Raw genomic sequence first — 19,879 nt, 5'->3', positions numbered from 1 at the left:
CGCAAAACCCCAGAGCCTCATCCTTCCGACGTGAACACAAGGGGAACAGGACCTGAACAGGCACAGACTGTATTGTTCAGCCTTCCATCCTCCTGAGCCCAGCGGCAGTCTGCCCCTCCCCACACCCCCAGGATCCGCACTGAAGGGGCCGCACTCGGAGTGGAGCCACCGGTCCCCTCCTCCCCAGACAGAGCCTGGCAGCTCTGGGGCTGAGTGTGGGAGCCAAGGCCTCGCTCAGGCCATCTTCTTGAGCACGTGGATGAAATAGCAGGGAATGTAGGCCTGGCCCGGCTTGTAAGGTTTGAAGTCACCCAGGACGCTGTGCTGGCACTTGCCCCCGAAGGCTGTTCGAAGCAACTCGGTAAAGGACGCCAGGCAGTGAGGGTAGTAGGAGAGCCGGAACTTACTGCAACAGAGCCCCGGACCCGCCGTGAGGACTGGTGGTCTTGGCACCCTCCCCCAGCCCCACCCCGCCCCCCACCCCCACTTCGCCAAGTCAGTACCTCAAGCCAGGAGAACCGCTCTGGCCAGTCCCCGGCACCTGCACCGTGTAATCCAGGGTCACCATGTGGGCCTTGTTGTTCACGGTCAGCACTGACGTCGTGATGTCCTTGGTCAAGTCACTCTGCAGGCAGTGTTGGCAGCTGTGTCAACCTCTGCAACTACCACGAGGCCGGGACCCCAGGACCACACCTCCCGCCCCGGGCCTGCCCTGCCCAGGGGGCCCCACCTTATAGTAGATGTTTTTTCCCGGAGGTGCGCAACCTGTGCTGAGGATGTGGTCGTAGTTGCGGTGATCAATGACCAGCACGCCCCCTGACCGCACCATGCTCGCGATGTTACTCAGGGCCAGCCGGTGCTCACTCTGGTCCCCTGAACCAGGCGGGAACAGAGAGGCTGCGTCTGCTCAGGGCCCCCAGTCCCAGTATCCCTCCCGTCTTTCTCCTCCCCAGGGGTCTGGAAAGGGTATAGTTCAAAGCAGGTTCCACTCCCAGGCCACCCTCTCTCTCACCTTTGCAGTCTGGCAAGTGGGCAAAACTGTTTCCAAGGCAAATGACAGCATCGAAGCCACCCCCTGGTGGCTGGGGCACGTCTTTGTCTAGAGTCATCCAGTTAGCTTCTTCAATGACTGGGGGCCAGGGAGGGGAAGAGGGATCAGGGAGGCACCCACCTCCACCAAGGGCAGTCGTGCCTCAGTTTCCCCTTCAAGACACACATAGGGACTCCCCATCCAGTCAGGGGGAGGAGATCATTATGGACATGGAGGGTGAAGGGGACGAGGGGCCCAGGGGAGAGGAAGCCATGGTTGGGAAGGAGGGCTCTGTGTTCATGGGTTTTTATTTGGGCGGACAGCACACTGCCCACTGTCCAAGATGGGCTTTCCTGGTGGCTCAGTTGATAAAAAAAAAAAAAAAAACCTGCCTGCAATGTGCGAGACCTAGGTTCAATCCCAGGGCTGGGAAGATCCCCTGGAGAAGGGAATGGCTACCCACTCTAGTATTCTGGCCTGGAGAATTCCATGGACTGTATAGTCCATGGGGTCACAAACAGTCGAACACGAACTGAGCGACTTTCACAGGACACTCTAAACATAATTAAAACTAGTCCCTCATTATGGTGTGTAAGGCTCCCTTTTCAGGGAAATGACAGTGATTTCTTCCTTTGAGGAAAACAGCTCCCCACCACAATTGATAAAGGAACCCAGGGTAGGGAGAACTGAGGACACCTGGCTGGACCCACGTACCCCACTTGTCAAAGGCAGGATCGTGCCTCCGGTTCCAGCGCTCCTTGAGAGCATACTTCAGCATCTTGTCACTGGCATCCACACTTGTCACATTGAAGCCCTCTTCCACCAGCATGATGGAGTCCACTCTGGGCAGGACCAGGAATGACAGTCAGAGAGGGGCAGTCAGGGGGGCCTGGAAAGGCAAAGAGGAGGCCCTGTGCTGGACACTCTTGTCCCCTCCACTCTTCAGAGTCCACTCCTCTGTTTCCTATCCCCAGGCTCTCTCCACTGACCTCAAGTGACCTGGCAAATCTGTTTCTTATCACCCGGTGGTTACTTTTCTTTTTTGTTTCTCAGCACCAAGTCAGGTATTGTACAAATGTGCGTTAATCCTTATGGCAATCCAGGGACTTCCCTGATGGTTCGGTGGATAAGACTCTGCACTCCCAATGCAGGGGTCCCAGGCTGGATCCCTGGTAGGGAAACTAAGATCCCACATACTGCAGCGAGAGAAGTCTGTGCCCCACAGTGAAGACTCAGTACAGCAAAAATAAGTAATTAAAAAAAAAAAAATCCTCATGGCAATCCAGTAAGGTAGGTGGTGTTATCCCTATTTGAGAGATGGGGAAACTGAAGCTCCTGCAAGTTAAGTAACTGGAGCACAGGAGGTAGTGTAGCATGGTGGGTCTTTTTCTTTTTGTTTTTGGCAGTCCCATGAGGCTTGCAGGATCTCAGTTCCCCCACCAGCTATTGAACCCAGGCCCTGGCCAGTGAAACCTCAGAGTCCTAACCATTAGGCCACCAGGGAACTGCCAGATGGTGGTTCAGAGCACAAGCCAGACCTTAGCCAACCTGGGTCCACATCTTTGTTCCACCTTTACCTCTCTGAGGCCAAATTTCTGCAACTGTAAATAGCTATCACTACTTACCAAACGGGGTTTTGTAAGGATTTTAAAAACTGATGTGGCAGAAACACATCCCGTTGAACAAGTGTTAAGTGTGAACGCTGCCGCTGGAGCCAGATTCGACCTTATGTGAGGCTGGCCCCAAAGCCCGGTCCTTGGGCCGCCGCCCTGGCGGACCCGCCTTCCCCATCCGCTGTGCCCACACCCTCGCTCTCATCTTGGGTCTCCTCGGCCCCGTCCTGCCCGTTCTGCCTGGGCAAACACTCATTCCCCGCCCTGGCGTCGCGCCCCAGCCCCGGCTCCCGGGACGGCGGAGGAGGCTGCCCCGACGTGCCCGCCCGTGGTCCTGCGGCCCGGCTGCCCCGGCCAAGCCGACCCCATCCGCTCGGTGCCCCGGGTACCCGCTCTCCCGGGTCCCCTGCCCGCGCCCCGCTCGCGTTCACTGCGGCCCCGGGGCCCCGCCGCGCTCACCCGGTGCCGCAGGCCACGTCGAGCACCCGCTGGCAGCCGTGCTGGCGCAGTAGCTGGAGCAGCCAGGCCTTGTACTCCGCGGTGCGGCTGCGGGTGTCCCCGATGTAGAGCTGCCACACGCGCGCCGCCTCTCCGTCCGCGTACTGGTCCGGGAGCCCTTCAGCCGCCACCCCCAGGGAGCGGGTCCGGTACACGCTGTCCACCATCCTTCGACACGTCTGGCTCCGCCGCCGCCGCCACCGGCTCCGGCAGGGGCCGCATTTATAACGCGGCCCCTGCCGGAGCGCCGGCCGCCCCACCTGCCCAATGGCAGGTGAGCGCGCGGACACGCCCCTGCTGGGCTCCCGGCCCGGGGCCGCGGGGAGGGCGCGGCCTGGCAATCCTGGATGAGCCCTACCCGCCTGCCTGAAGATCCGGCCCTCCGGACCATCCCTCGGCGGTAAAGGACCCTCCCAAGGCCCCGGCCCACTCAACCCGGGTCGCTGGAGGGCCGGGGAGGCGGGGCAGGAGAAGGGTAGCAGTGAGAAAGCCCGCTCCACCCTCGCCCCAGGCTGGAAAGAAACTTGAGTCCGCGGAGTTGAGCGCCCAGGGCTGAACCGTTCGTTGCAGGGGGAGAAAAAAAGGTATTAGCATATCTAAACAAGGACTGTCCAGCTGAAGGAGGGCCTGGTCAGCTAGGGAAGGAAGGAAGGGGGATAATGCTGGGTCGGCCATTCGAGTCCAGGAGAGGTTCTGGCTCAATTCCACCCGGCTGGGGCCAGGCGCTCCTCTATCCTGCAGGTGAGGCATCAAGCCTTTTCTAAACGCCTGAGATGCATTCTGATTAAAATTCCTCTCCCACCACGCGCCCTTCTAAAGACCAACTGCTTTCTATGGAGGTGCCTACAGAGTGGGAAGTCCAGGGTCAGGGCTGGGAGTGTCCAGGGCTCTTGCTATCACATTGTTCATTGGCATTTCATAAATTGATCTTTTGCCTTGATTAGTGTACATTCACCCTTCCTTCCCAAAGCAGAAGGTCTCTTCCTGGGACAAGACCCTGCACTGAGATGGATGGTGCCCAGAAAAATGATGCTACCCAGGGAACCTCAAGACTGCAAGAACAGCCTTCCCCACCTGGGTTTGTTCTTCTGGCTTCAGAAAGAGCCAGGATGGGGCTTCTAATGATTAAGAATGCACCTTGCAGTGCTCGCTTCGGCAGCACATATACTGAAAAGAGTCCACCTAGCAATGCAAGGGACACTGGTTCAATCTCTGATCTGGGAAGACCGCACATGCCTCAGGGCAACTAAGCCCCTGGGCCATGTTGTAGTCATTCCTGGAAACAAATTCACTCAGAAGGACAATGCAGACAGTGGAGTGCAGTTTATGACACCAGCGGGCCCAAGGCAGAGTCTCCTCTTAGCCAAGGACCCTGACCAGTTTTTGTGAAAACCTTGTATACCCTAAGCGTACATGCCCAAACCCACCTCCCCCAAATTTCCTGAAACTAGTCTGAACAAAGGAAAAAGAAAGATACAGTCAAAGTTAACCCTTGATACAGAAGCCTTAAGCCTAGGTAGTTAACAATGGACAATTATCAATAGGCCTGTGGTCATACCCCATTAAGCATAATAGAATGTATGATTCTATTCGGTTACACAGATAATTAGGGTGTTCTTTTAGGCGATGGGGGCCTAGTTTTCCTGTTGGTATGTCATTTCCATAGATACTGGGCATATAGCTCAAAGTCCACAGTCCGGCCCCAAATGAAGTCCAGCTTTCAAGATAGAGCCTGTTCTGTTTCCTCCTTCAGCCACAACCAGAGCCCACTCACCCAGAGCCTGTGCCCCGCAGTAAGGGGAGCTGCCACAATGAGAAGCTCACATGCTGCAGCTAGAGAGCGGCCAGCACACAGCAAGGAAATAAAGAGCCGAAAGACCCTCCACTCCCCTCCCACTTCTACCATCTATATAATCCTGCAGCTGGAGGAACCCCAAAGATATGTAATCATTCTTACCTTTCAACAGGAAATATCAGCACACAAAGGACCTCAAATGAGCCTGCCCATTTGCAGGTAGTGGAGTCTTGTGCTCACACCACGCTACAAATAGATCTTTGGCCACATGCTTAGAAAGACATTGTACTGGGGAGTTTATAATAGAATTTTTAAAAATATAATATGGATGCTGATAGTAAATTTGGGGTTTTTTAAATATATAGTTTCTTTATTAAAAATTATAGCTTCTAAATATACTTTTCATTTCAAAGATAAGATTTTTGTCCTGAAGTTAGTAATTATTTGATTTTTTTCTCATTCAGAGGCATTTTTTAAAAAGTCAAGATCAGAGTACATGTAAAATTTCATGGACCTTTTTGCTTTCTTTCTTTTTACTTTTAACTGTCAAAAGCATACTTTCCTCTCTTGACCATAAATTACTGAGCCTTAAGCATCATTTTTGGCTACACTGAGAGGATGTGCTGTGACTTGTTTAATCATTCCCCATGTTATGAACATTTAAAATGCGCTCATAATTTTTCAAAAGAGTGAACATGTAGATGGTTATGATGGAATCATTTTCCAAATGGAATTTTTCTATTAATTGATACTGTCACCCAAAACAAATATTTGTTTCAATGCTTCTCTACATGAAGATATTATTCATGGATATCTCACTGGGTAGAAAATTATACCTAATTGTTGTAATCTTCTTTAATTACCACCAAAATGTACCAAGTAATTGCAGTCCTTCATTGCTAAATTATTTGTCCATGTCCTCTGCCCACTGAAATATATCAAAACTGCCTTTTATTTTACTTGGTTAGTCACTGTGAATTTTAGATAACCCAAATCTGAGGCCCTGGGCCGAGGAAGGGAAAGTCATAGAATATAAACCAATTTATAGTTTGACTCAGCTGAAAATAAGAATGGGATTCTCTAGGCAAGAATACTGGAGTGGGTTGCCATTTCCTCCTCCAGAGATCTTCCTGACCCAGGGATCAAACCTGCGCCTCTTGAGGCTCCTGCATTGACAGGTGAATTCTTTACCACTGAGCCACCTGGGAATCCCCCCCAAATGTATAATATGTTTAAAAAGAGATTCTAGGTTGGGAATATGGCTGTAATGGAACAAACTCTAAGACTATACCTATTTAAGGACACATTAAAATCTTAGGGTTGGAATTATATACAGTAACTACAAATGGAAGACATTCTGGATGTCTTTGTTTTGATTTAGAACAGGTAGAAATTCATTGTTCAGAGGAGGGATATCAATTTCCAAACTCTAGTTCAAGCTGCTGAAAAGAAATCTTCTCTGTTGACAACCCAGATTGACCACTGTGATGCCCACATGAAGTCTGCTAATGGATTTTTATCACAGTGGATCCTTTCTTAGCCTTTTCAATATATGATGTAAGACTCAATCTGCTTTAATAAAGTCCCATCAGGTAAGTGTAAAATTGGTCCCTATATTGGTGGGTGGTAACACTAATTGATGGTGGCTACATTACTGTTAAGCTTAGTGCATCTATGAGTATTTCATCAATGTGCTAACCTCCAGTAAAATCTCTTATGAATATATTGATCTCACTGATCTGGATTTTTTTTTTTTTTTGATTTTTTAAAATTATTATTTTCTGTTTGTTTGTTTTGTTGTTTAGTTTTTTGCAGCTTGTGGGATCTTAGTTCCCTAACCAGGGATTGAACCCGGGCCCTTGGCAGTGGCAGTTCAGAGTCCTACCTATGGACCACCAGGAAACTCACTGAGCTGCTCTCCCATGTGAAAATGACATACGTTTGAGCCCTGGTAACATACTGCTCCCAGAAACAGGTGACTGGGCACGTGCTGTCACATGTTGATGAAAGGAATAATAAAATACCAAGACCACTTTGGTGAGCAGTTCTAACAAAATAACACCTGGGGACTTCTCTGCTGGCCCAGTGGTTGAGAATCTGCCTGCCAACTCATGGGATGTGGGTTCAATCCCTGGTCCAGGAATATTCCACGTGCTGCTGGGCAGCTAAGCCAGTGAACCACAGCTACTGAAACCTACACACCTTAGAGCCCATGCTCTGAAACGAGAAACCACCACAGTGAGAAGCCTGAGCCCTGCAACTAGAGAAAGCCCACATACAGCAACAAAGACCCGATGCAGCCAAAAACAAATAAATAAATACATATAAATTAAAAAATAACACCAGGCTTTTGAGTGTCTTGCTTTTTTTTTTTCAGACAGAGAACCTTTTCTACTTTAGAAAAGTGATGATGTTAGGAGATGTTACCACCCCTGGAGCTGGTGATGCAGTTGGTCAACTACTCCCATCTTCGGGTGCAGTTACAGCTCCCAGTAGAGAATCACAGCCATTTTAGTGGAAGTTTAATAGGTGAAGAATACACTTTTAAAGAAAGAATGAGTAAAATTGGATTCCTTTTAAAGAAATTGTAAGAAGTCAGCCCTTGAGGGCAGCAATAAGGGTCAAGCTGCCTTTTTAAAGACATAATATTTATTTTTGGCTGCGCTGGGTCTTCATTGCTGGCTTTTCTCCAGTTGCAGTGCAGGGCCTTCTCACCGTGGTGGTTTCTCTTGTTCTGGAGCACTGCCTCTAGGGGACTCAGGCTTCAGCACTTTATTACGAGGGCTCAGTAGTTGCGGCTCCTGAGCTCCAGAGCACAGGCTCAGTAGCTGTGGTGCAGGGGCTTAGTTGCTCCACAGCATGTGGGATCTTCCCAGATCAGGAATCGAACCTGTCTCCCCTGCACATGCAGGCGGATTCTTTACCACTGAGCCACCAGGGAAGCCCCCTGAGCTGCCTTTAAGCTATACACACAACTGTAAATTTTGAACAGGGAGAAAGACTTGAAGGTTAATTCACTTTTAACTGCATGTCCAGCCTTAAACTCTGAAGACATAAATAGACCACTGGACAGCAACCGGTCTGCCTTCTGGAGAGCCAGGTGAAGGGCAGGAGGGTGGATGAGCCAACCAGCTGTGGCTGCAAAGCTCTGTCAGAGGCTGTACCACAGGACACTGAAGCCATTCTTTCTGGGTTCATAACCTGGTTGGCTCACTTCCTAAATGTGTGGTCTGGGCAAGTTATTTGAACTTTCTGTGCTCCACTCATTCAACAGATATTTTATTAAATAGCTACTCTGGGAATTCCCCAGCAGTCCAGTGGTTAGGACTCTGAGCTTTCATTGCCGAGGGCTTGGGTTCCATCCCTGGTGGAGGAACTAAGATCCCATGAGCCCTGCAGGGTGGCAGGGAGCTGGGGGGAAGCAGCTACTCGTGCCTGGGGCTGTATTAACCACTGGGGATCGAGCAGTGAACAAAGTAGACCAAAATCCCTCTTCTTTTTGTAGAATGTGTGGGGATGCTGGTAATAGTGTTTTGTGATCTTCCTGCTGGTTGATTTTGGTATTCAGTTCATAAAAACTCATTGAACTCTACATTTTGATATATGTACTTTGTATATTTTATTATTCTTCAATAATGTGTTTAAAACTCCATGGCCTTGTGTAGATCACAGCTGCATTAAATGAGTTAATTATGTAAAAGCATGTAGAGTGGTGCTTATAATATGCATTCAAAAAAACAGTGGCTACTATATTATTATTGTTCCAGTGAAATTCCTTAATAGTACAAACCAGGCCATCAGGGGATGGTCAAGAGGGATTCTGCTGGCTCTGCCGCTAGGATTAGTACATAGAGTCCATCCTTAAACCAGTTAGGCATGGACTGTGCATCTTTCAAGAAAAAAAAATGTGCTTTTCTTTCAGGATCAAAGACTAAGAAGAGGAATTTTGCTTGTACTTGTGAACTAAAGTGATTTAGGGCTGCTCTGACATGTGGACAAGCTGTGAACTGCACAAAGTTTCTGCATTTAAGGGCTTTCCACTCAAAACTCCAAACCTCAGGGGCTTGTCTATTTATCATTTTCTGGCAGGAATTCTGGCAGTCAAGTGTCTTATTCTAACAAAACTTTTATTAAAACAACTGTCTAACAGAGGGGAGTCAAAGGTGTGAAAAGCACCACTAAGTTGCAAAAAGATGTTGCAGGGAAACACCACCCAGGGACTTGGAAATAAAGAGGAGCCTGCCTCCTAGGAGCTGTGCCTTCAAACAAATACACAGGGGCCCTGATGCAGCCACTTCTGAGCCTATAGAGCCCCATCCCCTGAGACTTGACTGTCGTTGAACTTGAACAAACTGGACTTGTGGCTAGTCCATTAGCCTTTGAGGTTCTGGATGACGGACATCCTCTCTGAGGTGCTGACAATTCATGTTTCTGAGGACAAGACTTCCTTCCAGTGTGGCTTCACTGAGGTCCCGGCCCCTCTTAACACAACATCCAAATTCCTTCTGGTGAAGTGAGTTCCAGCCGATCTCCTCCTAAGAGCCATGCCGACTCCTAGATCCCCAGACTGGCAAGTCTGAGCGGCACCCAGACATCTGTCTGACAAGCATCCAAGTGACTTTTAGGTCCACGTGAGGGTAGAAACCATTCTGATTGGGTTTCTACTAAGGGGACTGAGATCAGGTTCACTCAAGCTCAGCCAGACCCCTCACCTTATGGAGAGAAGGGGTGTGGGAAAGTGGGAGGCTATAGTTAAGCTCAGAAAGGCTGGTATGTGTGGTGGGGAGAGGGAAAGGAAAACCTGGGAAGTGGATCCTGCTCTTTCTTTCCTAGGCTGAGCCAGGGAGACGCTGCCTGCTGGGGAGGGTGGGTGGGTGGGTGGGTGGAGAACTAGAGTGTGCAACATGCCTGGCCTTGTGGGGACAGGGGGGTGGGGGGGTGCGGGGTGTGGGTGAGGGCACTCATCCTCCAGCAGCCACAGGTCAAAGAGCAGAGCAGTCACCATGCTGCCCTCCCTCCAGTCCCGGCCTAGGCCTGGGATTGGGCTCCTGGTCTTTGTCTCATCCTATTCACAGGACAATGAAGCTCTGGGGACAAAATTAAGCCAAGCACTGGAGCTGCGGAATAGAGACGGCCACCAAATTGTAGACAGTCCAGGGGGTTACAAATGGTTCCCTAGCCCTGAGTTCCAATGCCTGACCCCTCCCCAGTCATCTACACTCAGAACAGAGTCCAGGATGGGACCAGAGTCTAGAGTGGCTTCTCTGCCCACAGCCCCTCCAACATGGGGACAGTCTCCGCACCGCAGTTGGGGGCGGGGGGTCACTAGACCACAAAGAATCATCCTATCAGGGCCTGTTCCAAGCCTCATGACTCAGCGCAGCAGCAGCTTCCAGTCTGCTCCACTCTCTGTGGCCTGGCTGTCCCCAGCCCTGGGGAGGGGACCCCAGAGCGTTTTTGCCAGAAGCTGGAGTCTGGGGAACCTGTAGGGTTAAAGCACGGACTACCCGCAGCCGTCACCACTATTGCTTCTGACGCCACCACCGATCTCTGCCCTCAGGACAGACCGGGAGGTGCCTCCCACCCCTTCTCCTCAGAGGCCAGCCTTGCTGTTCGTCCCCTGCTCCCAGAGAACATGGTGTAACCGGTGTTGTTGGGGGCTTGGCCGTCCTTCCCTGTGGGTTCCTAGCACAAGGGCTAGGGAGCGCAGAGTGGTCAGGTGTGGTCATCAGGGAACAAGAGTCAAGACCAAGAGGCCAGAAGCCAAGAGGCAGGTGGAGAGGAGGGGCTGGGGCTGGTGGGGTCAGTGGGCTCACTTTACACAACCAACGGGAAGGCCTAGGAGGGGAGAGGGGAGGCGGGAGGCCGGGAAGGAGAGAGGGCGGCACTCCAGGCCTGAGCAGCTCAGGGAGACCACAGGCAGCTGAGGGCCAGGGCCGGGGCACGATGCCCACCCCACACCCGAGGCCCGGCCCTCACCCCAGCCACAGCCCCGGGGCCCTCCCTGCGCCTGCTTTCCCCACGGCTGGCAGGTTTCAGGAACAGCCTCCCATCCTCAGCCCAAGGTGGGAGCAGGGGGCAGGAAAGAGTGGCAGGGGGCTCCGGCCCCTCTGAGCAGCTGAAGGGGACTCAGAAATCTGAATGAAAAAGGCTGAAAGGTTTTTACTCTGTGAGCCCCAGGGGAGGGCCGGGCAGAGCACAAGGTGTCCACAGGAAGAGGGGATGCGGAGAGGAGGAGCTGGTGCTGGAGGAGCGAGGGGGTGGGGGGCTCTGGAGCCCCAGTCCCGGGTCCAGCTCGACACCTGCCCACCGGAGTTCACACCGGAGTCCTCGGCAGTCCTGAGATCACGGGGCCCGCCTGGAGTCTGGGTCGGGAGAGGAACGCTGGGCAGAGGGAAGAGGCCGGCCTGGCTGCCCGCAGCTGATCCAAGTTCTCCTGGGGCTGGAGTTTCCACGGCAGGAGGCGGCACCCGCCAGGCAGGCACCGCTGAGGCCCCGCGCTGCTCCGTCTGCGGGAGCCAGGGGCCCCAGACCCTTCGGCTCCCAGCTCAGGCTCTCGGTCAGCAGGAGCCGCTAGGTTAGGCTCAGAGCTCATCTGGGGCGCTGTGTGTGAGCGGGGAAGCCTTCTGGATGCCCTCGTCCTCCTCGGGGCTGGGGTCTCCCTCGAGGCCGCCCAGCTCCTTCCTCTGTTTGCTGCCGCCGCCGCCCAGGGCCTTGGCCCGGCTGCTCTTCTTCTTGGATTTCTTGCCTCCCAGGGCAGCTGTGTCCCCCTTCTTGCCAGACCACTGCTCTGCCAGGCAGCCTGTGGGGAGGAGGAGAGACACCCTCAACAGGCTGGCTGGCTGGGTGAGGAGCTGGGGCTGCAGAGCCCCTGGGGGCGGTGATGGGATCTGGCCCCAGCTCTGCCTCACTGTGGGCCCCCCGGCCCATCTAGGGGGCATCTGAGGCACCAGGCCCTGACCCCGCCCTGTACTATCCAGTTCCCTGAGGACGGAGGCTACAACGCCCCCATTTCTTATTTCTTTTCCATCCTCTCCTCACCCACCTCCCCAGAAGGGGAGCGAACAATAGCGGGGAAGGGAGGGCCCTCGGACTCACTGGCGTCCTTGCCCTTCAGCACGTGGTTGGCGCAGAGGAACTGAGTCAGGTCTTCCTCCTGGTGGTTCCTGTACCAGTCCTCGATCACCTCCTCAAACTCTTCTACCAGGACGTCGCACTGTTAACCGCAAGGCCTCATGTCGGCAAAGCCCGGCCCTGACCCCTCCCGGAGGACCCGGGAGAGCCTGAGCCTCGTCTCGCCACCCACGGGGCTAGTGGCTGTGACTCCGGCGAGGAGGCTGCAGCCAGAGGCGGGGTGAGATGGCTTGACCACAGTCCCCCGGCTCCCGGTGGCCCTCGTCAACCGAGGACCCGCCCCCACCGAACCCTGGGGGCGGTGGGGCCCCTACCTGCTTCTTGAGGTCAGCCACCTCTGCCGAGGTCTCGTTCCACAGCTCGTAGGGGATGTCCATCACCACCTTGACCCCTTTGTGCACCAGGTTGTGTAGTGTCTCGAAGGTCTCTGACATGCCCTGGAAGACGCGATGGGATGTGAGAGGGAGAGACCCTTCCCCTCCCTGCCCTGCGCCTCTCCTGGTGGGGCTGGAGACCCAGGGAACCCCGCTCAAGGTCAGGATCCTTTCTGGCTTCTCGCGCTCATCCTCACCTTCCCCTCCCCTCTTTGAGGCCTGTGTCCCACAACCCCTCAACACACACAGCCTGTCCTGCCTCCCCACACCTCCTCCTTTTGGAAAGGTTGCTCTCGGGACCCTTTGAGCAAATACTCCTTTCCAGGATAATAAACTGGCCTTGTCTCTTTCCCCTCACTGTGGCCTCCCCCGTGTCCAGGCCTCTCCCTGCTTCTGGTTCTTCCCACTTGTATCCTTCCTTGCTGGAAAGAAGCACCGGCAAGGCAGGGAAGACTCTTGGTTCTGTATGAAATTATTTCTGCCAGCCACCTAGGTCTTCTCCACAGAGACAACACACTACCTGTTTCTTCTGTCTCCCAGAGACCACACATGCGGATATAAGCCACTACGCACACAAAAATAGCTTCTCCTCCACCCCCATACAAGCAGCTGTATGTATGTATCATACACACTATTCTGCACCATGCATTTTTTTACTTAATAATATCCTTTGGAGAGGGCTTCCCGGGTGGCTCAGTGGTAAAGAATCTGCCTGCCAATGCAGGAAACTCAGGTTCCATCCCTGGGTCAGGAAGATCCCCTGGAGAAGGAAACGGCTACACACTCCACTATTCTTGCCTGGGAAATCTCATGGACAGAGGAGCCTGGAGGGCTATAGTCCATAGGGTTGCAAAAGAGTGGGACACAACTTAGTGACTAAACAACTATACTTTGGAGGTGATTTTAGTTCAACTCATAAAGAACTACCTCATTCTTCATTGTACAGTTTGCCTAAGAGTCCACTGAATGGCCAACTTACTTAACCACTCCCCTACTAGCGCATGGTCAGGCTGCTTCTAATTTTTTCGCTCTAGAAAGTAAATTTAAACATTGTTACATTAAACATGGGTATATTACCAAGTACAATGTTAATATAAATTATAAAGGTAAAACCTAGGACTTGTGTGGCTTAGAAGTATTCCTCTAGGTTTCCCAAGGGTTTCTGAAGGATCTCCTTTGCTAGAAGGGTACTTAGGTGGAGAAATGTGGGAGACAGCTCTTCTACCAGACATAGAAGATGCAGAGATAAAGAAACATGTGCTCTTACAGGAGTGACAAGAGACATATGAGCCTCCAGACCCCCCACAGCCCCCTCTGGATCCTTTTGGAAAGACACATGGCAACAGGTATACAGGGAGGGGTGTGGAGATAGGTGGGTAGGATGACATTTTATCAATGTCCAGGAGCCCTGGCATCATTCAGCCACAGAAGAGAGCTTATTGTCAGTTTATTGTCAAGCCACACCCTGGGAATTGTGTGGCTGGTAGATTCTGTGTATGAGTGGTGAGCTCACACAGGTGTATTGACTTCTGAGCCGCTGCATCCATGTGACACAGTCTTCAGGCAGAATGTGTGAGATGAGGCAAGAGGGAAAGAAGAGGAAAGGGAAGACATCCAGTTTTTGATGGGACTTTAAAACCCTGGGCCAGGGCATGATTGCTGTTGTACGGACCTGTTTTCCCATCGCACATCTCATTTTGGATCAGAACTTAAACTGAGTCACTTTATTTTTTCACACCTTTTTCATGCACCTTTCTTTTGCGGATAGAAAAGTAAATGGCACAAGGGAAAAAAAAAAAAAAAGGAAACATGGGCCTTGCTGCAAGGAAGCTCATCTCCAGTGAAAGAAGCATTCATGTACATGGTGAGTGCAATAAATGTCATAAAGGCATCATGATAGAGGTCCAGGTAGGGCCCCCGTGGACCCAGAGAAGGGACATGGCAGTCATCACCCCCTCCCCAAGAGTTTTCTGACATCTCCTCTAAACTCCCACAGTTCTGCGCATCCTGAGTTCTCCCCGCACAAAGTGCTCTGGCCCCCAGGGGGCTGCCACCTGGGAGCGTTTCTGTCCTAGGCTGAGGCAGGACCCCAGGGGGCAGGCCCAGACATCAAATATGTGCCCACCCGCACTGAAAAGTTAGGCTGCTCAGGATTGGAGGGATGAAAACAGCAGTGGATAAAGAACAGGGAGCTGCTGAGAAGGGAAGCTCCCAGGGCATGATCTTCCGATGGCACCCAGACCAGGGGACACACTGAGCCCTGAAGCCCGGGCCCAGCGGGGAGGAAGGGCGTATACAAAGCCAACCTTAGCGAATCGGTTGCTGCCGGTCCTCTCCTTGTGCAGGCTGTAGTCCAGGAGCCGCTTGCAAATGGTCTCCGTGACTTCGATTAACCTTAAGTCCCTGCCGAGACAGCAGCACAACACAGTCCCTGCCTGAGCTCCCCTCCTCCACCCTGCGGGTTAGGGGTCCAGCCCTCCAGCCCTGCTACCCCGGCACCTGCACGGCTCATCAACGGGAAGGCAGAGCTGGGAGGGAGATAGGTCATCGGGGGGGCTCTGAAATGCTGGAACACAGACCAGAGAGACACAATTTTAACAGCTCTAGGAGAAGAAAGTTGTTGTTGTTGTTTTAAATATAAAGTTAAATGATTAGCTAGATTAAAAAAAAAAATAAAGCAAAATGTATGGATATTTGATGTCGAGATATTGTTTCATTTTGAAAGGATGATCATAGTTGATGGAAAAGCTTTTTGGTTTGTTTTTAGTATTTATACCTAGCAAGATTAAAAGTTGGTAAGCCTGTTTTTTCTGGCTGCACTGAGCGGCTTGCAGGATCTTAGTTCCCTGACCAGGGATTGAACCTGGGCCATGGCAGTAAAAAAATGTCCAGCCCTAACCACTGGACCACCAGGGAATTTCCCAGCAATCCTATATTTTTAAAGACTGGTCCATAAATTCCAATCACTGGGAGTCACTGATGAAGTCCAATAGTCTTGCTTTTACAGATGAAGAATGTGAAGCCCAGAGGCACTTGGGGATTTAGGAAGGCCATACAATCAGTTCAGGGGAGAAGCAGTAGGCAAACCTGGGTCTCAGTTAGAGCCGCCTCCTTTTGGTGGGTCTGCCTAGCGGGAAGGGAGAGGGACCTTCAAGATGCTGATGCCTCAAGGAACAAAGCAGAGCAGGCTGCTGCCCCTTGCCCTCTCCTCTACTTACGACTTGGTATATTTGACGCCTGAGGCCTTCCGGTCCAGGATGCCATAGCCTGTGTCGATCACCTCCTTGGTCTTGCCAGTTTCCTCAAAGGCTGACTTCAGCTCCACAGCGACGTATTTACACACTGGGGGAAGAAGACACAGCACCACCTACTGAATGCATCTGAGTCTTTGCAGGGAGCTGGCTCCCAGCAAAACAGACCCAAGCGGACACCTCTCCAGGGTTGAGTTGATGCTTGGGGCAGAGAAAGGAGTCAGCACCAGACCAGCAGTAGAGTTCAGTGGGCAGACCAGCAGTAGAGTTCAGTGGGTGAAAGGAGGCTCCAAGATCCACTGCCCCCTGTCATCTCTGGGCCCTTATCCTACTGCCTCCATTTCTCCCAGCCCCTTCCTGCCCCCCACCCCCACAATCATTTATGTCACTGAAAAGAATTTCAAATATATAGAAAAGCTGAAAGAGTACAATGAATAACCATATACCTTACACTCACAGTCAAGAGTTGTTAGTCAAAAAGAATAAAAATAAATTTAAAAAGAAAAAGAGAACAAAAAGAGCTATTAGTAAAAAAAAAAAACAAACAGTGATTTACCACTATTTCCGATTTATAATATAAAGCAATGTGATAATAATAGATGTCAACAGTTTTTGATAAACACAGTTTTTTTGATAAACACAGTTTTTGATAAACCATTTTGAAAATAAGCTGCAAGACATCATGATCTTTGCTCCTAAACAAGTCATCGAGCACTTCCTGAAAACAAGGACCTTCCCCTACTAATCATAAAACAATCACCATTCTTGGAAAATTTAACAATTCCTATCTCATCTAATACTCACTTCATGTTCAAATTCCCCAATTGTTCCCAGGATGTCTTTTATGGCTGTTTTATTTCTTGATTTCATATGTTATTTCAACACCAGTTCTCTAGTCCTACCAAGTTAATTTGCTCCATTTCCCCCCACAGGCCTGTTTCTACTGTTTTTGTACATTTATTTTCTCATTTCCTCTTACTCTTCTTCAAATAGTTATTAAGCAACTCCTTTGTGTCAGGCACTGCCTGGGGATACAGAGAGGAAAACAAGGTCCCTCCCTCCCAGATACTCAGTCTAATGGAGCAGAAAGAAGTGTAAACAAATAATTACCGTTGCATAAGGAGTGCTACCACGGAAAGTGTGCACTGCTTGGGGCCTTAGGGAAGTGCCTGCTGCCCTCTAGGGCTTTAGGGCTTGTCTGTCCTTTCTCTCCACCTCATCTTAAAAGCCTGCTCCCCCAGGAAGCCCTTCTGGATGAGTCCCACCTGCTCTTGATTTCATCCTGAGACTCTGTAGGACCATGCTCTCACCAAGGGCCTTGATCATCTCATGTGACTCTCCAATTAGACTACAAGGGCACTCAAAGTGAGGATCATGGGCTGGATTTCTTCCTTATTCCTCTATTTTGGGACTTGGTATGTGCTGGATACTTGATAAATACTGCCCGGAGAGACTGCTTGTGATCGAGCAGCTTCTGATGTCTCCGAACGGAATATGATCTGTAGGCTAAATGTCAACAGCATTGTTTTAACAACAACAGCAGAGTTGGATAGAAAACCAATTTACCACTGAAACAAACAAATCCCCTGCAGGCCTGCTTGGTGAAATTTTATAACATATGCATTAATAGATGGCTTGGAGAACTTGGAACACACAAAGATTCCAAAATGTCAGCCATTGATCTCAGAGTCTGGGATGAACTAAGGGTGTCTCACCTCCCTGGCTCCCAGCCTCTTCTGTCCTGCATTCTGTGCGAGCTCATCATTTTTCTGACTCCAGTGCTCCACCTCTCCCAGGTGCTCAATATGTAGTATGCCAGGCCCGGGGGGTTGGAACCCATCAATCCATTTCTCTTATATCCATCAAGTACAACCTTGCTTCTCAACTCTTCCAAACCTTACCTCTTCAAGACCCCCTCTGGGGATCCCACCCAAAACCAGACTTAGAGGAGACTCATGGCATAGACCCCAGATCCCCATGAACATCCACCCACTTCTTTCTGGGCAGTTCCTCTGCCAAGGCCTCTTCCACTCAGGCTACTAAGCCAAAGGCAGGTTTTGTGGGCCAGTCAGCACTTAACAACTAAGGTGTCACAGTGATAAATAAAAGTAAAAATACACTTAGGTTAAGCCATCCCGTGACTGAAAAGCCATCCCTTTTATTCTTTATCAATTACCTACAAAATCAGGTTGGATTAGAATGATCTAAAGATTTTTGCCAGCTCTATGCTTTTATGAGTCTCCTATGGAAAAGAAGTGTGAGCTTCTTAGGCTGTGAGAACAATAAGAGAAACGATAAGGGCTCTTCGGCATCAGAATAAGATAGAAAATGAGAAGGGGAAGTGAAATCCCCAAAAGATCTTAGCTGTGGCCAGAAGAGTGAAAGGAAGGCATTATAACCCTGTGACTGTCTGTTCCAGAGAGTGAGGGAGAAAGTACAGGCTAGAACCCATACTGGAAGGCTGACCAGTGAGGTCAGCTCATCTCTGAAGATCACCTTTAATCTCTCAAATGGAAGGATTATGCCTCCCAAACCACCCACACTTCCCAGCACTCAGGAAATATCTGGCTGGCTACAGGCTTTGAATTAGGATGCAACTGGTTTATAGCCAGCTTTCAGGGGTGAGGGGCTGGGGTTAAGAGAGGTGAGGACAGAACGTAGGAGTGCGTGTAACGGTCTGAGGACAAAACTGAGAAAAGGAGAGGAGAAAAAAAAAGGCAGGCCCTTGGCTGGTGTGTGTGCTGGCACGCTTCTCTCTCTCCCCATCTCTCTCCCTCCGTATCTCTGTTTCTCTCTCACACACACAAGTGCCACACTTCCACCTCTCTGTCTTTGGGATTCACTCTCTTCCCATATCCCTAAAATCTCCCTCTCTCACCAAGTTCCCCCAGGTTCTTTTTCTCCTAAAGTGACCCCTTAGGTCTCAGACCCTCTTCCTTCCTCCACACACACCCACAGCACCCCCAGCTTCACCCACGTTCACTCATGCCTGTGTGTGAACAGCTACCTGAGACAAGGTCCCTTGCCCTGGAGGAGCTCACGGCTAGTGGAGGAGACGGCCGGTGACACACAGCCGGCTGTGGTCAGGGCACAAGGGGAGCGTCTCAAGTTCTTCCCCCAAGACCGGTCATGTGAATCTTTTCAGTTCCTCAAATTTGTCCTTTGCCTGTAGGCCTCTGCATCTGTGACTTCGCTTCTCTTCACTCGACTAACTCCTAACCACTCAGGGCTTCCAGGAGGAAGTCTTTCCCCGCATCTAGGGTCTAGATTTAGATGCTCCTCACCCAGCCCCCAAAGCCCGGCGCCTCCTCTCTCATGGCACCTACCACCCCCACTATGACTGCTTGTTTTCACCGATTTCTGAGCTCCAGGTGCACCGAGACCTGATCTCTCGGTCGCCCCTGCGTTCCCAGCGTCCAGCACAGTGCCAGGCACAGAGGAGGCTCCAGGAGTGGAGACCCGCTCAGAGCCCGGGACGGTCCCTCCCCCAACCCTTCTCCGCAAGCCCCGCCCCGCAGCAGGATACTCCCCACGGGCCCCGCCCCCTCACCTTCGCATTTGCTGGGCAGTCGAACCCAGTCGGTGTCCTCGGCTCGGGCCTGCCTGGGGCCCAGCTCCGGGGCCGGCAGTAGCAGCAGCAGCAGCAATAGCAGGGAAAGAAGCAGAAGACGGTGGGGCCTGGGTCGGGGCCCGGACGCGGGCTCAGGTAACGGCTCCATGGCCCAGCCGGACCCGACCCGACCGGACCGGGGCTGCGCTTCCTCCGGCTGCGCGCGCTGGGCAGCTTCCCGGAGCCGCTTCCGGGACTGCACACGTGCCTCGGCGTAACCGGGGCAACGGCGAGCCCCCCCCCACCCCCCAACACACCCGCTCCCAGTCCAGCTACCTCGGCCCGCCCCCAGAACGACGGAGGCCCGCGGACTCGGCAGCCAATGGGTTTTTCGGGGTTTGCCTTCTAGCGAATGGGAGGACGATCTTTTTTCGGCCTCGGCCAATGAGGGAACGGATGGTGTCCTCGGTGACCTATGGCAACATCTTTTCCCACCTCCTAACGAAGGCTCTGGGAGGGACTCGGGGACCAGGATTAGGGGAGAGGGAGCAACGCTCTGGTCCTGAAAGGTTTGAGAGAGACAGTTTTCACTGCCTTCTCCGCCTTCTTGCACGCTACTTACCCCTAGGATCAT

General features: G+C 51.8%; 2 protein-coding genes across 4 annotated transcripts; both read right to left on the bottom strand.

The window, feature by feature from the left end:
- Positions 1-53: 53 nt before the first annotated feature.
- Positions 54-3,537, bottom strand: GNMT (glycine N-methyltransferase). The gene is made up of 6 exons (XM_043907503.1): positions 3,103-3,537; positions 1,745-1,872; positions 1,013-1,129; positions 731-873; positions 504-625; positions 54-406 (listed from the first exon to the last, which is right to left on the bottom strand). Exons 1-6 carry the CDS (start codon positions 3,306-3,308, stop codon positions 235-237), a joined length of 888 nt encoding a protein of 295 aa, XP_043763438.1. The 5' UTR covers positions 3,309-3,537; the 3' UTR covers positions 54-234.
- A 7,541-nt stretch (positions 3,538-11,078) lies between these two features.
- Positions 11,079-19,879, bottom strand: CNPY3 (canopy FGF signaling regulator 3). 3 transcript variants are annotated; one of them, XM_043907497.1, is made up of 7 exons: positions 19,246-19,270; positions 15,663-15,786; positions 14,944-15,010; positions 14,751-14,847; positions 12,385-12,507; positions 12,035-12,152; positions 11,079-11,738 (listed from the first exon to the last, which is right to left on the bottom strand). In XM_043907497.1, the coding sequence occupies exons 2-7, from the start codon at positions 15,706-15,708 to the stop codon at positions 11,521-11,523; spliced, it is 669 nt and encodes a 222-aa protein (XP_043763432.1). In that variant the 5' UTR covers positions 15,709-15,786; positions 19,246-19,270; the 3' UTR covers positions 11,079-11,520. The 3 variants fall into 3 exon arrangements, with proteins under 3 accessions (XP_043763432.1, XP_043763433.1, XP_043763431.1); XM_043907498.1 differs by lacking the exon at positions 19,246-19,270 and adding an exon at positions 18,703-18,805; XM_043907496.1 differs by lacking the exon at positions 14,944-15,010 and having other exon boundaries at positions 19,246-19,879.

Source organism: Cervus elaphus, chromosome 7 (genome assembly GCF_910594005.1).
Source record: "Cervus elaphus chromosome 7, mCerEla1.1, whole genome shotgun sequence".
NCBI lineage: Eukaryota > Metazoa > Chordata > Mammalia > Artiodactyla > Cervidae > Cervus > Cervus elaphus.
This window is presented reverse-complemented; position numbering and strand designations above follow the sequence as displayed.